This window comes from Echinops telfairi, unplaced genomic scaffold (genome assembly GCF_000313985.2).
Source record: "Echinops telfairi isolate 266 unplaced genomic scaffold, ASM31398v2 ScPeMD7_7458;HRSCAF=8496, whole genome shotgun sequence".
Classification (NCBI taxonomy): Eukaryota; Metazoa; Chordata; class Mammalia; order Afrosoricida; family Tenrecidae; genus Echinops; species Echinops telfairi.
The window spans coordinates 33,155,405-33,171,188 of record NW_022111358.1 but is presented as its reverse complement, the minus strand read 5'-3'; the positions used below and the strand labels follow the sequence as shown (position 1 = coordinate 33,171,188).

Sequence of the window (15,784 nt, the reverse complement as noted above, 5' to 3'; positions counted from 1 at the left end):
TCATGCGGCCGTCTGGGAATTCTCTCTGGCAGAGGTGGCTGGACACTGTGTGGTGGCGTCACAGCCAGGCTTACGCTGAGGGCCCTGGTTCCTGGTGTTGAGCACCCGCTGGGCCGGGCTGCCCGCGTCTCACTTTTGGCCCTGCCACTTACACTGAGGCACTCCACCTTTCAGAGCTCTGCTCCCCAGCCTGGAAGATGTGGCAAGCAAATGAGTTACTCTAGGTCAAAGACTGAGAATAATCCCGGGCTCCCAGTGAATATTCGAATACATAGATAGCCCTGGTGTAGCTGTGGATTAGGCTGGTCACTGCAAAGGTTGTGGCTCAAGCCCACCAGCCGCTTCTCGGGCGAAAGACGAGATGTTTGCTCCTATAAACATTTGCAGTCTCGAGCAGTGGGAGCCCCCAGTAGAATGACCATTAGAAATAAATAAATAAATGGGTCTGTTGCAGCAGAGAGAGAAAAGGGTCTCCCAAACTCTGTGTGGGCTCACTATGAATCAGCATTGACTTGATGGGAGACGCTTGATTTTTTGTATATATATATATATTTGTATGTATGCATGGATATAGTTTGTATAGCGATAGGTCAGTTGCTGTCAAGTTGATTCCAGCCCTATGAGTGGCAGAGCAGAACTGTCCTCCATATGTTTCCAATGACTGATTTTTTGGAAGTCGGTCACCAGGTCTTTCTTCTGAGTGCCTCTGGATAGACTTGAACCTCCAACCCATTGGTTAAGCTGTCAAGTGTTTAACTGTTTGCACCACCAGGTCCCCAAATACTATACAAGCCATACATGGCATACAGAGCTATGGTCATTATCATTCAAACCTTGTCACTCATTCATTTAGCCAGACCTTCCTGGGTCCTAAGGAGCCTTGGTGGTATAGCAAACTCAGCAATGGGCTTCTGATCAAAAGGTTTGAACCCACTGGTTTCCTCCCACGAGAAAGATGAAGCTCCACCAAACGAAAACCCACCCCACTGCCATCGAGTCAATTCTGCCTTCCAGCAGCCTTGTAGGACAGGTAGGCCTGCCCCTGTGGGTTATTGAGACGGAGTAGGAAAGCCTCACCTTTCTTCTGAGGAGTGGATGGTGATTTTGAACTGCTGCCCTTGTGATTAGCAGCCCAACACATAACCACTGTGCCACCACAGGGCCTCTTTGGTAAGTCTATGGAGCAGTTCCAGTCTACCCTGAGCTGGAATCCATTGAATGGCTATGGATTGGGTTTAGGTGGGTTGCCAATCTGTCAACACCTTCAGAAACAGCTTTTTGGGGGTACTGCGCCCCACCCCACAGGGTGCAGGGATGGCTTTGCCTTGGCTTATCTTACAACAGCCCCCTATCACAGCCTCAGTTTGGGGAGATGTCCAGAGCTAATCCTACCCCTAAGTCCACAAGGAAGGAGCAGAGCCAAGGAGGCAAAACCGGGAAGCCAAAGGAGGGTTGTGAGAACCCGCAGCTCTCTCTAAGGACTCTTGTTTGAAAGTGCCAAGGCCACGTGGTGCCCCTTGGCCCTCCTGATGCAGCTCCAGCCAGGCAGGGCAGATGGCAGACCCAGTGAGATCATCCCCTGGTCTTGTGACGCCCTGGGGACACGGCCAAAATGGTGTACTGCACACCCAGCATGACGCTGACCCCTCTGTGAGCAGGATGAGGACCATGCACACAGAGACCTGGGGACGCCGAGCAGATCTCACCAACGGGGAGAGAACTTGCTAATGAGAGAGTGCCAGGGGCAGGTAAGCCCCCCCCCCCAAAGGAGCCCCGAGCCCCCCTGGACAGACAGACTCACTCCCTGGGAAGTGGGATCAGGGGACTTTCTCACATTGGTGTCGACATTTCTGTTTATGATATGCTTTCGTCAATATGTGCTGCGCTTACAATCCGATACAAAGCAATAAACACATTCCTGTTTTGGAAAAAGAAAGCACTCTTGTACCAGCGTCCCTGGTCACCAAGCACGCTGGTTCTCTTATTCACACATCGTGAATCGCTGGCAGTCGCTGACATGGCTGATGGGACAAGGTGGCCAAGATTGTAGGCACTCGGGCCTTACAGAGGGAAGGGCCAATCATGAAGAAGACAGAGGCCCATGGTAGGGATGGTGTGTGTGTGTGTGTGTGTGTGTGTGTGTGTGAGAGAAAGAGAGAGAGAGAGAGAGAGAAGAGAGAAAGAGAGAGAAGGAGAGATTCTCACCTGGGGCCATAAGAACATCTGCAGTCACCTGCCAGGTGTGAAGGCTGGTTTGGACTTCAGGGGGCCCTTGATGGTGAACATGATAGAAGAAAAGGGTTAAGACAAAGGATCCAGGTTGGGTAACAGCTGGATCTCAAATTAAGTTTGGAAGCAGATCCAGGTACACAAGTATTGGATCAACTGGAAGGAACACATCGGAAATTCAGTGCAGGAAGACACATGTTTAAGGTCTGGGCTCCAGGGGCGTTTCATCGATATGTTGCTCCTCCTGCAAAGACTTGCAGCCTGAACGTCCTACACAGGTGGCTGAGTCAGAGCAGGCTTGAGCAGTGGGCTTTGGTTTGGGGTCCACATGGGTGTTCTGAATCTCAAAGAGATCTAAAACTTTGCAAAGCAGGCTTGAAAGAAAGTTTATTTTCTTTTGCCTCTGAAAACCACAGGCAGTCTTCAATCCTGTGAACTGGGCACACAGAAGGGCACAGCCAGGCCTCAGCTTCCCTGGTCTCCCCACCTTCCTGCCAGAGGAAAACCATCCACCCCCAGATGGGGCTGCTGGAGACGTGTTTACACACAGCTCTCCTCGGGACAATCGGGCTTCGGCTCAAATCGGACCCCTGGCATGAAAGCCAACCACAGAAAGGGCATCTCGCTGCTTCAATGGTCAACCTACCAAAGCCAGAATGCCTATCAGGAGAACACCGGCCCCGGCCACTAACACAACCATCGGCGACACCTGGTCAGGCTGCACCCTGCCAAAGGCACGACCCTGCGGTCCTCTCAAGCTCTGGCTTTCACCGGCGTCCCTACACGAACCCGGAGGCTTTGCTAAGGAAGGGGCTCCGGGGTGGGGCTGGCAGAGGCCCTGACCGAGGTCCTGTGGGGGTCTCGGCCCACCAGGGAGCGGAGGGGGCCAAATACACAGCATCACGTGAGTCATGAGACCCTTGCCAGACTCTGAGGGAGGCACGGTCTCCATCTCATGGTGGAGGAGGATGCCAAAGCACAGAGAGGCAAAGCAACTTGCTGGGGTCACACAGCTCCCAAACTCACTGCCATTAAGCGACCCGAGAGGACAGAGTAGAACTGCCCTGTGAGTTTCCGAGACTGTACCTCTTTACGGGAGCGAAAGCTCTGCCTTTTCCCCGGGGAACAACTGGGGGTTTCCAACTGCTAGCCGCCTGCCGTGGAACCACTGCACCCCCAGGGCCCTTGAGCACCCCCACCAGCCTGCGGGAAAGGCAAGACAAACAGCCCCTGCCTGCGTAGGCCTGTGAGTTTATGTTGCCTAAGCCACCAGTCCGGTTTCTTTCTACATACCCTATATAGTTGCTTTCTATATTGTTTTAGTTCTGTGTATCTCTTTGATTGTTCTTATCTATGTACTTCTATCCACCTTCTACAGTTTATTTCTATACGACTGGACTGCTCGTTAACAGAGGCTGTCAATGAGAAAGAAGGTGCCTTTGAATGGATGCCTTTGGATTCTGGTGTTTGGGGAAGGATATTAACTGTACTGTGGCCTGCCAGAAGAACAGACAAGTCTGCGTAGGGAGAAGTACACCTGGGTGAGGCTTCCTGATTTCTAACAGAAACTTCCCAGGTGAGGGCAGAGGGCATGGGAGTCACCTCTCAGGGCACCCCAGAGGCCAGAAATGCACCTGGGATGGGCCTGACACAGCAGAGCTGGGGAGATATGGGAAACAGAAGGATTTCACCCAAGTTGTCTCCCCCAAATATATGCTAAACTTAGCTGCTTGCGAATGACTGTGCACTTGGAGGTCATCAGAAGTAGATCAGGGGTCATTCTCCCTAAGAGCTATCAGCCATCTAGACCAAGCAGACACCACTGTTTATCCCACAACAAGTAGGGCCCACTCCCTTCTGATAAGGCTAGTAGTTGTCTGTTTCCTTGTAGGAGACACCGGAGAGGTCAAACCCGCCCAAGGATAATCAAGGTTAGGCTGCCATCATGAATCTAGGATCACCCCATCTTGTCACATGTATATCCCTAGGCCTTCCCATTCCTATGGGCACACCCCTAGCTCATCCCCTTCCTGTCATGTCTATGCCTATCATACATCCCCTTCCTACGATGTGTATGCCTATTGTACTGCCCCTTCCTGTGACGTGTGGTTACCTCTAATCATGCTTCCCTAAGGAGATATAACCCTTGGTGAGCAATAAAGTGGGGGCTCTCCTGCTCTCCTGGCTGGGCTCCCCCCACGAGGACCATCAAGCGGGGCTGAGATGAGCATGCTATGATTGTGTCTGACTCCATTATTACAGTCTCTCCTCTACCTCTCACGCTCTCGATGACTTTACTATAATACTTATATATCGCAACCGTACAATTGCGCTTACTGAACCCAGGATTAGTGGTGGGGGGCTGGCCCCCGCCCTCAGACCACAGGGAGAGATGTCCAGATGTGGGGAACTGATGGCACACTTGGGGGAGGGCTAGTATGGGCGAATGAAGAGCGAGGCTTTGACCACAGCTCAGAGCCCTGCCACCTTGGAGGAGTCCGGGCAAGAGAGGCTAAAGGGCAGTCACCAGCACCAGGGCTGGCTTCCTGGGGAGTCCTGGCAGCAGCAGGCTCTCTGTGACTGTCCTGCTTGCTGGGGAGTTAGCAATGCGGAAAGCACGCCTCCTGAAGACCCCTCCATTACTGTCTTCCGTTCAGATCACTTTTAAATCAGAGGGGCCAAGCTGGGCTTTTATGAAGCATCTATTATTAACAGAGAAAAGTGGATTCTTGAGTGATGGGCTTGCCAATAGCAACACCGTTGGGGGTGGAATTGGGAGCTGATTCGGGCATGTCAGCGGTGTAATCGCAGTTTAATCAGTAAAGTTGCTAAGTGTTCTCTGTACAAAATGCATTCATGGTGCCGCCTTAAGGGCTGTGTGTGTGTGTGCCCATGCCTAGCCCCATGCATACACACTTTCTCTCCAATCCCCAAGCAGTCCCTGACTACCTGTGGGCTGGTGAGTGAGCTGGACACAGCAACTCCATTGGCCCAGTCCTGACTGAGCAGGTGGAGTGAGCCCTGGGGACCTTGGCAGTGAACAGATTTTGAGGATGGGGCATACCAGCCCCCTACCTGAGGCCCAGAGAAAGAGCTCCTGCCTTTGATGTATTTGGTTGGGGCGGTGGGCAGGGGAGCATGGATGCAATTATCGAGTGATACAAGGACCATTTCAGAGCTAAGTGACCATGTAGCCAACTCCATTTATGGGACCCTGTCTACTGTAGGAGTCCTGGTGGCATAGTGGTTATGCATTGGGCTGCTAACTGCAAGGTCGGCAGTTCAAAACTTCCAGTGGCTCCTTGGAGAAAGATAGGACTTTCTACTCCTGTAAAAAGTTACAGTCTTAGAAACTCACAAGGGCAGTTCTACTCTGTCTTTAGGGTCACTATGAGTCAGAACTGAGTTGGTGGAAGTGAGTTTGTTTGTTTGTTTTTGGACTACTGTATGTAAGGCTTCAGACTGGGCACAGACAAAGGACACACTCCCTGTCCCCTGGAAGCCTGGCTTGGGAGGCGAGACAGCCCAGGCCACAGGGCGGAAGAGAGAATGCAGCCCGCGGAGTCCTGAGAGGCCCCGATTCCGTGAGCTCTGTGCGGAACAAGCATCAGAGACCAAGGTTGTAGCAGCTGAGAATAGACAGGGTTAAGGAGAAGGTGAACTTGAACTAAGGCTTGAAGCATGGGCAGGGACAAAGCACCTTCCTGTGGGTTGAAGAGAACCAGCACTGGTCAACGGGGCAAGGTGACCACCCTGCTGGCTGAAGTGGCAGCAAAGCGGCAGAGCCCGCCTCCTGGAGCCTGTGCTGGGGCTGTTAATTCTTAGAGTCCAAATCCCAGTCTGCCCCTGCATTTCAGGGGGGTGGGGCGATGCGTAAACGGTCTGCGTGCTGACAGCAGCTCCAGGCTGGTCCCTGGACCAGAGTGGTGACGGGTTACATAATCTAGCTGCAAAGTGACCCCAGCCAGCAGCATAAAACACAGTCAGAGGAGCGAGGGGGCACGAGGAGCGGAGAGGCAGGGGAGCTGGTGGGGACGGGAGGCACAGCCCAGCGTCCAAGAAGGGCTGCTAAGTGGGAAGGGACAGGACTCTCTGGAGGATAGTTTTCAGCACCCCACTAGCAGACCTCACCACAGTCGAGGTTCAAATCCTGGCGCTGGGCTCTGCGCCGCAGGCACCCTCCGCAGAGGGCACGGCCCTGGAAGCCGAGAACTACCCGCTCTCCACCAAGGAGCCGAGCCCAGCAAGCAGCCAGCTGCTGTCGGTCACATCCGACCCCTGGTGGCCCCTGTGGGTCAGCTCGATCCACAGGATGTTCCGTGGCTGCTTTTCTGGAAGCAGGTCACCAGGTCTTTCCTCCAAGGTGTCTGGAGGGGAGTGTACCTGGAACCTGGAACCTTGGCTACCAGCACAACCCAGGGACTCCAAGAAAGACCAACACCTTCATTGCTTTCCGAACAGAACTGCTTCCCTTTGCTTTTCCCTAGGCTCGCTGCAGTTTGTGATTGGTCACCAGGATCAGAATTCCATCAAAGAGGAGGGCCAAGTCCAAAAGACCTCAGGTCCAGGGTCCACCTTGTGTCTGGGAGGGAAAAGGCGATCTACTTCGTAGATGAGGCAACAGAGGAGCTAAGTGAGTTGCCAGAAGGACTCAGCTATTTTTGTTCAACAAGGAGCGCTGGTGGTGGAGTGGTTACACGTTGGGCTTCTAACTGCAATGTCAGTAGTTCAAAACCACCAGCCACTCCTTGGGAGAGAGACTAGGCTTTCTACTCCCATTAAGAGTTACAGTCTCTTAAACAGGGGCAGTTCTATCCAGTCCTCCAGGGTCACTGTGAGTCGGCATCGACTCGGTGGCAGTGAGTGGCTTTGTTCAACAGCGGGAGAAAGATGAGGCTGTCTACTTGCGTAAAGAATTAACTTGGAAACCCCATGGACCCGCTCTACCCTGTCCTGCCGGGTCACTGAACCAGAATCAACGAGAAACCTTACAGCAGGCGCGTTGGTGGGCCAACAGTGCAGCCCAGTGGGGTTTTGTCCAAAAGAAGTATTTTTTGAGCCACCTGTTAATGAAAGGTGCCTTGAGTTGGTTGACTTACAGTAACCGTACATACGGCAAACGAAACACTGTCTGGTCACGTGCCACCCCCATTGTGAGGTTTCAGCCCCTTGTTGCAGCAGTGGGTTTTGCATGCCTTCCTGCGTGAGGGCTCACCTTCCGGCACCATCAGACGATGCTCTGCCTAGTCACCAGGCTTCAGTGGCTGCCTCCTCCGAAGCAGACATCCTATTCTTTCTTCCAACTCAGTCTGGACGCTCCCCGGAAAGACACCGGGGTGTCTCTGCTGCTACGTGAACATCAGTGGCATAGATTCCAGCGTCACAGCAACACGTAAGCCCCCACGGTCTGACAGACTGACAGACAAGTGGGATGAAGCCAAATGAGAGCCCACTCTATACGCTACTCTTTGAGCTGCAACCGAAACATGTAATCCATGTGTTATTTACATGTAGCACGCCCCGTTTAAATATCCCTGGTGGCACAGTGGTTAAGTGCTCAGCTCGATACAGGGCTGCCACATCCCTCTGTTTTATAAAACGACAACAGTATCTGCCAAGTGCAGTTCAGCGAGGCCTGGCTGGACCATCAGTCAGCCTTGATCCCGCCCGAGAAGTTTCTCAGAGAACTCCCAGCTGCACAGCCAGCCCTGACATCATCCGTGGACTCAGCACACAGGTCTACCTCAAGAGCAGGCTCATAACTGTGCAGAACTGCAAGCTTGCTTTACATGCTGTGTGTGTCTCTAAGCCCTGGGTGGGTGGGTGGCCAGGGGGGTAGGGGGTGCGCATCTTGTCCTCCGTTTAAGCAGTAGATTCTGCATAAACAGTGATGGGGCAGTGACTTTCAAGACAAAGGAACACTAACATACAGTACTTCAATTCTCCCATCCCGGTTAATCGCCTGGAGATTTTAGTTGTGTGTAAAACTTTAAAATGTGGCACAGAGCGCGAACTGCTGCGAAGGGTAAGACTTTTGTTCGGTAAGCGCAAATTCGGCTTCACTCATGACAAACTTTTCTGACCGGGAGTAGTATTGCTAAAATAGGAAGGCATTCCTTCAAGTGTGTTCGTGGTATTGTCTAAAACGAGAGAGTGAGTTAAGGAACATATTGGTCGGTTAGTGGAACCATTGGGCAGTTGGACACTCTCACAGATCCGTCACGTTCAGGAAAGTGCTCTCGTTCAACTTGAGGAGGCCTGGGGGCACAATGCTTAAGTACTTGGCTGCTGGGAGGTTGGCAGTTCAGACCCACCCAGCAGTTCCTTGGGCGGAAGCTCTCGTGATCTGCCCCTGTAAAGATTACCCCCAAAATCAAGCCCACTGCCCTTGCGTTGGTTCTAACTCACAGCGACCCTGCATGGGGTTTCTGAGTCTGTAGACAGCCTCATCTTTCTCCCTGGGAGCAGCTGGTGGATTTGAACCTCTGACCCGTGGTTACCAGAGCACAGCAGGCACAGTGAGAGTGGCTTTTGGAATGGAAAGCTTAAGGACACAAAGGCCCAGGGTGGCTTCTCAGTCCAGAGGGGGACAGGGAGGGGAGGAGTCCACACTCCTCAGTATGTGGTGCTCCTGGCGGGGTCTGGTCCCTGCAGAGCCCAAACCAATGCGGCCAGCCTCCACCGCAGGCCAGCCTCCACCGCAGCCGTGACCTAGTTCCCAGCTCTGGCAGGGACCAGGCGGCCGTGACAAAGCAAAATTCAGTGGCTCTGGAATAAACCCAGGAGAGAAACTCTCAGGGCAGCGTTCACCGTTTTTCTGAGGATGGGAGGCAGGCGTCATGGACAGGTGGAGAGACTGTCCCACCAGAGGCTGTGTGGGGCAAGAACATAGGCTCTGGGGCAGAAGGACCTGGGTTCAAGTTGAGATTCTGTTTTTTACTGCCCATGTGATCTTGGGCAAGCAACCACCCTGAGCTTGCGTCCTTGTGTGTAAAGTGGGCTATGTCTCAGGGGTCCAGTGTTGCTGCAGCAGAGAAAGCACGGAGGGTGATGTGATCAAACAGAATGCCATTCTCCTGCAGTACAGGAAGCTAGCAGTCCAAATTCAGAGTGCTCCCTCTCTGCCGGCTCTGGGGAAAGGTCCTTAGCTCCTTTTAGCACCTGGAGGCCGGGAATTCCTTGGAGATTCCTGTGCGTCCTGGAATCAATCCTCCCGTGGTTCTAGGTCTAGGAGGTTCTCAGCACAGGGACCCCAGGCCCAAAGAAACCACTTCCAGCTCTTCTTTCTCGGGGACAATAGGTCCCTCTATTCTCTATCCACTTTTCTCTCCTGTACAATAAAAGGGGTTGCAGGCCACACCCAGGGAAACTCCCCTGACATCGGATAAGGGCTGTGGCTGGACTGCAGGTGCTGCATCCCACGCATCAGCCTCTTACAACTGATTGGCCTCTCACATCAGGTCAAACCATGGGGGCTCATTATGTAACCGCACCATCACATCATTATGTAACTGCCAAACTGGTAGCCAGGCCCAGAAACTTCTCTAAGGATGCCGAGTCAGCCAGGACTGTATCCAGGCGGGAACTCAGCTTGCTGGAGGACAGCCACAGTTGGGGCTGGGCACCTGCTCCTGGCTGCGAGCCTGTGTTTCAGGAATCTGTTCGCAGTGAACAGAGGCTAAGTAATCTTAGTACTTTTCAAAAAAAAACGAATGCTTGCAAGTTGCGGGAAATGGAGACGAAATCCTCAGCATACACAGAACACAGGATTACAAGGAGAATAAAGAAGGATTAAGTTGTGAGTTTTAAAAAGTAATAAGGGTTTGCTGTGGTGTTTTCTGAGGGCTAAAATGTATTTATCTTTGTTATGGATTGAATGTGTGTTGTAAATCATGAACTCCTATACTTGTGGAAAAGGGAATTGAAATTCCTCTCTCCTTCCAGGAAGGAGGAGGAGAGAGTTGGTGAGGACAGAAGAGGTTGGGAAAGGAGAGCTAAGCTACGCTCTTAGGCGGTAGAGAGGCGGAGGGACTGGCCAGGGCCTGGGGTGGGAGAGGGCCCGTCTTCCCACTCACCGAGGAGCCTGTCCCAGGTGCACAGAGAGTGCTTCCGCCCAGGATAGAACAATGTCTCCCAGATGCTGACTGCAGACCCCCCAGTAAGAGGCTGGAGCTGGGGGCCTGACCACTGACTCACTCCTTCCTAGACAAGTGCACTCTAATTCCCCACCCGCAAAGTGTGAGGCCTATTTTCACACAATGAGGAGCCTGCCAGCATCGTGCTTCAAGCACTCTGCTGCCAATGCAAAGGTGGACGGTTCAAGCCCACCAGCTGCTCCGCAGGAGAGTAATTAATGATCACAGCCTTGGAAGCCCACAGGGGCATTTCTATGCTGCGCTGTAGGGCGGTTTATATGAGTCAGAATCCACTCAATGGCAGTTGGGTTGGTTTTGTCTGCAAGTGGAAAACGATTGAACTGCCAAATGCTGTTGGTTCTACTTCCATGGCTCTGAGATTGTTGTTATTCTTGTGATTGCAGGGTTGTGCATGTGACCGTCTCCGCCTGTAGCGGTCATGTCTTTCTCCCAGGGTCTTCCTTTGCCTAGCTCTTGCTGTGTTGACCTCCCCTCACTGTAAACTGCCTTCCGCTTCACCCGAGTTACTGTGTCTGCCCTCCAGGGAGTGATTTCCTCTCCCTTCCACCTTCAGAGGTTTCCTGACTTTAAAAAACATGATATTTGTCCATCTGTGATTGGCTAACTTCGCTCTGCATACGGCCCTCCGGATTCATCCGCGTGATGAGGTGTGTGCCCAGGTTCTTGGTAAGGTACCTTGTGCAGGCAGTCCTCTGTGGATGGGTTTCCGGGTTGATTCCGCGGTCGCCGTGGTGAAGAGTGTTGCGCTGACCATGGCCGGGCATCGTATCGAGCTCTGACCTCTCAGAAGCATTTTCTCATTCCGTGAAAACTCCACAGACATTGTTTGTTTTCTAGTGGTTACACACCCGTCTACATAGAACTTTCCGGAGGTTGGGCATTCAGCCTCTAAATTGCCTGTTACAGTGAGCGGCCATGCAGTCTCACTACCGTTCCCTTCCCATCTAGAGCAAAGGAGAATGAAGAGACGCGAAGGCTCACAGAAACAATCGGTCCAACAGATTCATGCACCCCGGGCAGCCAGCCTCCACAGCCCGAGACGGGACCAGAGCGCGATGGTGCCCAGCTCTCACAGCTAATCACTCTGAACGAGGAAGTCCTGGACGGAGTGGGAGACCCATGTGGAACTGAGGTCAAAATGACAAAAAGAGATGGCTTACTGGTGATAGGGGCCTGTGGATCCTGAGGACCCCGGTATCCTTCAGGCCTGCAACTGAACTCCTCCTCCGCCCCCACGCTTGGCTTTCAGCCAAATGATAGCCAGGCCCGTGTGGTGAGCAGGGCGGTACTCATCCCCGGAGTGCCAACTGTCTGAGATCAAAAAGCCTGGGCTTGCTCCGGGGTGAAGCTCCGAAGGGCGGGAGATGGGAAAGGAGGCAGATGGGAAGGGTAACCACAGCAGGGGCAGTGGGAAGAGGGCTGTTACCTGTGAGGATTGCAATCCATGCTGCCAATCAGAGTGCATGTGGATGATTGAGTGGGAAACCAGCGTGTCCTATAACCTTTCACCCAAAATATGTCCGATTGCAATTACCGCGCGGATGAACACCTTAGTGTCTAAATCTTTCCAGATGCCTAGACATGAAATTCTGGCTCCAAAGGTTGCAACATTTCCCAGGTTCTCTGTACACACTGGCAAAGTGCTTCTTGCAAGTCTGTCTAGACCTTGGGACTCGGATCTCATGGTGTGTGTGTGTGGGAGGCCCTGGGGGGCAGGATCTCTACACCCTGAGCCTGACACTGACTGGGGAGGACACCTGAGAGTCACTGGGGTGCTTTGTGAGGTAAAGGACGATGAGGCACAGCTGGAGGGCAGAACCCATCATTCACAAGGATACAGGAAAGGGCATGCCAACAGGCCCACACTCAACAAATGAGAGTTGTATGTAACAACAAATCTACAAAAATCTAGTTCTGAATCCCTATCATGCGTGTCCAACACAGGATCCAAGGACGGCGCAGGGGCAGGGTCCTCCTGGGATCAGTAATGCACAGACTGGCATCGCAGGGACGGGGCCAAGTGGACAAGCAACAGAACGAAATCTGCTCATGCCCATGACAGTAAGAAGTCCCTGGGTGGTGTGGGGGGTTAGCATGCTCCGATACAAACCAGAGGCTGAAGGTGCACGTCCACCCCCAGGTGCCTCGGAAGAAAGGCCTGACTGTCTGCTTCTGGGGAACCCTGTGGGCACAGTCCCACCCTGACACTCGCGGGCGCCCCATGAGTCAGAATCGATGGCACAACTGGCTTTTGGCCACAAACTTATTTGGCCTACCACCTGTGATTCAGTCCCTACAGCCTGTAATCTAGGATAAAGGGGAGGCAATCTGCTCTTGTATCAGCCCCCCCCTCCACCCTCCGCCACCCTCTGTCTTATTCCAGGGCGCCCCGGCAGTGGCATCACCCACTTAGGGAAACCCTGGTCGAGTACTGTGTGCTTAGCCTGAACACTGCTAAGTGGGTGTCTGCAGACTCCCCTACCTAGGCAACCCAGCTCCCCAAACCCAAGCAGCTAAGAAGGTGCAGGAAGAAAGAAGCCAGCCAAGGGGGGTGGGAGTGGGGCGCATCTGGCACCACGCCCCCAGTCTCCCTGCCATGCCTGGGACAGGTTACCTGAGGAAAGCGCTGGCCTCCCGCTGCCAGCCTCCAGAAGCTGCTGAGTGCCTGCCAGGGGTGAAAGGTGGCTCGGGCTCAGTGGTTGGCAGGGGGCTCCCGCAACTCCCTTGGGATGATTTTCCTAAGCGGCTCCAGGCAGTCGCCCACATCAACTCCAGGTAGGCAGGGGCTGCCACGAGAGGATGAGCAGGCCTTGGCTTGCAGGGAGGGTGTGCGCACACACAGGCTCGTCTGCACGCGCCAAAGGGTACAGCCGTGATGGAAATGGGTGCCTGGGGTGCCCGAGAGCTGCGTGGTCTGGGAGCAGGGGGCGTGACATCACAGTCACCCCCAGGAGAGAAGCCAGGTCTGTGAAGTCACGGGGGTTCCAGGCCTCTCTCCCTACTTTCAGTGCCGCGCTTCACATTTCTATTTGTTTAACCTGTTTGCCTGTGGAGGGCCCGCGAGGGACGAACAGGACAGGAAGAGGAGAGGCCCAGGAGGTGAGGCGCTGCTCAGAGCTCTCCAACATTTGGTTCTTGCTCCCCTTGGGCTCCGCAGTCTGTGATCTCTTCTGCGGCCGGTCAACTGAGCAAAGGAGCATTCGGTGACCGGAGAGGTAGGCTGACGCCAGCAACTGGGCCGGGGCAGGGTGCGGCCAGGAAGCAGCCAGGACGCTAGGTATCCGTTTCACCATCTTGGCCCGAGGCGTTGCTTGCTCTCTGCTTCGGGCAAGATTCGAGGGTGTCAGTCTCACACTGGTGAACTAGTGACGGTTGGAGTCCCAAGGGAGACAGGGTGCAGTTTTGAAACAGAGGAGTTATGAAACCCACCAGGACTTCATGTCAGGATGTTTTGAATTAAACACACCTGTAGCACTGACCTTCAGCAAGACTCTCTCTTCTAAGCACCTTACAAACCCTCCTTCATTTAACCCTCTTATGCCAGGGTCCGCGTTCAGCCGCTAACCCAAAGGCGGCGGTCAGAACCCACCCAGGGGCTCCGAGGAGGAAAGACCCTGATTCTGTTTCCATCGCTGTGAAAACCCCACAGGGCAGTCGTGCTCTGCCACGCGGGGTCCCTAGGAGTCCCTGCTCTCTGCAAGAACCACCCCCTTGTAAGGCAAACACTTCCATGGGCTCCATTTGCAAACAAGGACATGCAGGCAGAGAGAGGTTGCGTGACTGACGTGACGAAGTCCACACACTTAGGCAAGGCAGAGCTGGGATCGGAGCCCAGGCCGTCAGACCCTGGAGTGTGTGCGTTTGACGCCTCGCTGCCATGAGACGGCGGGACACCTCTTCTGAAAGGAGCCATTGCTAAAGACTAAAGCGGTGACAGCTCCGTGCTCCAGGGATATTTATATTTGTGAGTCAACAACCGTGTGTGTGTGTGTGTGTGTGTGTGTGTGTGTGTGTGTGTGTTCGGTACTTGCAGCCTTGGGGAGGTATTTCCCTTTTACAGGAGTGGAGGACCCCAGAACCACTCAGTGTCCCCAGGTCAGTTCTGGCTCCAGGCATGTTCCAGTCCCAGCAGGCATAGATACAAAGGTGACCAGTGGGCTATGCAATGAGTGGCCAACTGCAAGGTCAATGGTTCAAGGCCATCAGCTGCCACTCAGGAGAAAGGTGACGAGACCTCAGCTTCTTCCAGAAAGATTAGTCTCAGAAAGTCAGAGGACAGCTCCACGCTACCCTTTAGGGTCTCGGTGATTAGCCCACAGGGATACTGCCTGCTCCTGATCAGAATCAACCCGATGCGCCTCTGGCCTAACAAGCCGTGGAGCAGCTGCGGTTGACCTGGTTAAACTGAGACTCGAGGTGGGGAGCTCCGAGCTCCATGCTCCCTCAGACCCTCTTCAAACCTCTTGTTCTGCAACTAGGTCTGGCTCTCTGATTCTCGAAGGCTCCCAAAGGGCAGGCTCTTGTTTCTCTCACACCTGAGCCCCGCATCTAGCAGAGCCCAGCATGCAGGAGGGGCAGGGAGGGGAGAGACAGCAGTGATGCCTACTCCCAAGCAGGGGTCCCACTCACACCACCTACCCGACCCTCACGGCATCCTGTCCGGGAAGACATTGCTCCTTTGATGGTAGGTAGAGACCCACAGGCTCCAAGAGGTGAAGGACTTGGCTCAAGTCCCACAGAGCATGGAAGGCGGAGTGGGGGACAGGAGGAGGTCCAGCATCAGAGTCCGGGCCCATCGCTTGCCACACAGCTCCCTGAAAATGCTACCTCCAGCCCAGTCTCCCAGCCGGGCACCGTGCTCACCCCTTGACCATTCTCTTGACCTGAGTCCAGTTCAGAATTTGGGGCTGAGTTAACTCCATTCTGTCTCTAGTCCAGTGCTGGTTCCTGGTGGCTCCAGGACCTGTCCTAGGCTTGCCAGGCTTCCAGATGGGCAGCTAGTCCCAACGCCAGCTCAGTCTTTGGACCACATCCCTATCGCATGCTCAGAGAAGAGCTTGAATCACGCAACGGCCAGGCAAGCCCTGCCGGGAAGTGAAGCTTCAGGCCACATCCGTTCTTGGCGGCTTCTCTTTTTAAAAGAATTGTTTGCATGGTCAAGATGCCTCATTAGAATACAGAATCCAGGTAAACAAGTGGCCATCTAGCTCAGAAGCAACAAAGCCCACATGGAACAACATATCAGCCTGTGTGATTACGAGGTGTCCAACGGATCACTGAAGACAAATGGGTACATAAGCAAATGTGGTGAAGAAAGCTGATGGTGCCCGGCTATGAAAAAGTATAGCATCTGGGGTCTTAAAGGCTTGAAGGTAATCAAGCGGCCATCAAGCTCACGA

General features: G+C 53.7%; 1 protein-coding gene across 1 annotated transcript in view; it reads right to left on the bottom strand.

The window, feature by feature from the left end:
• Window positions 1-15,784, bottom strand: part of MAPT (microtubule associated protein tau) — a 106,010-nt gene that overhangs the window by 66,574 nt on the left and 23,652 nt on the right. Inside the window, exon 2 of the mRNA XM_030888068.2 lies at window positions 2,206-2,271. Within this exon, the coding sequence (XP_030743928.2) occupies window positions 2,206-2,215 (10 nt within the window). The 5' untranslated portion in view covers window positions 2,216-2,271. The remainder of the gene's footprint in view (window positions 1-2,205; window positions 2,272-15,784) is intronic.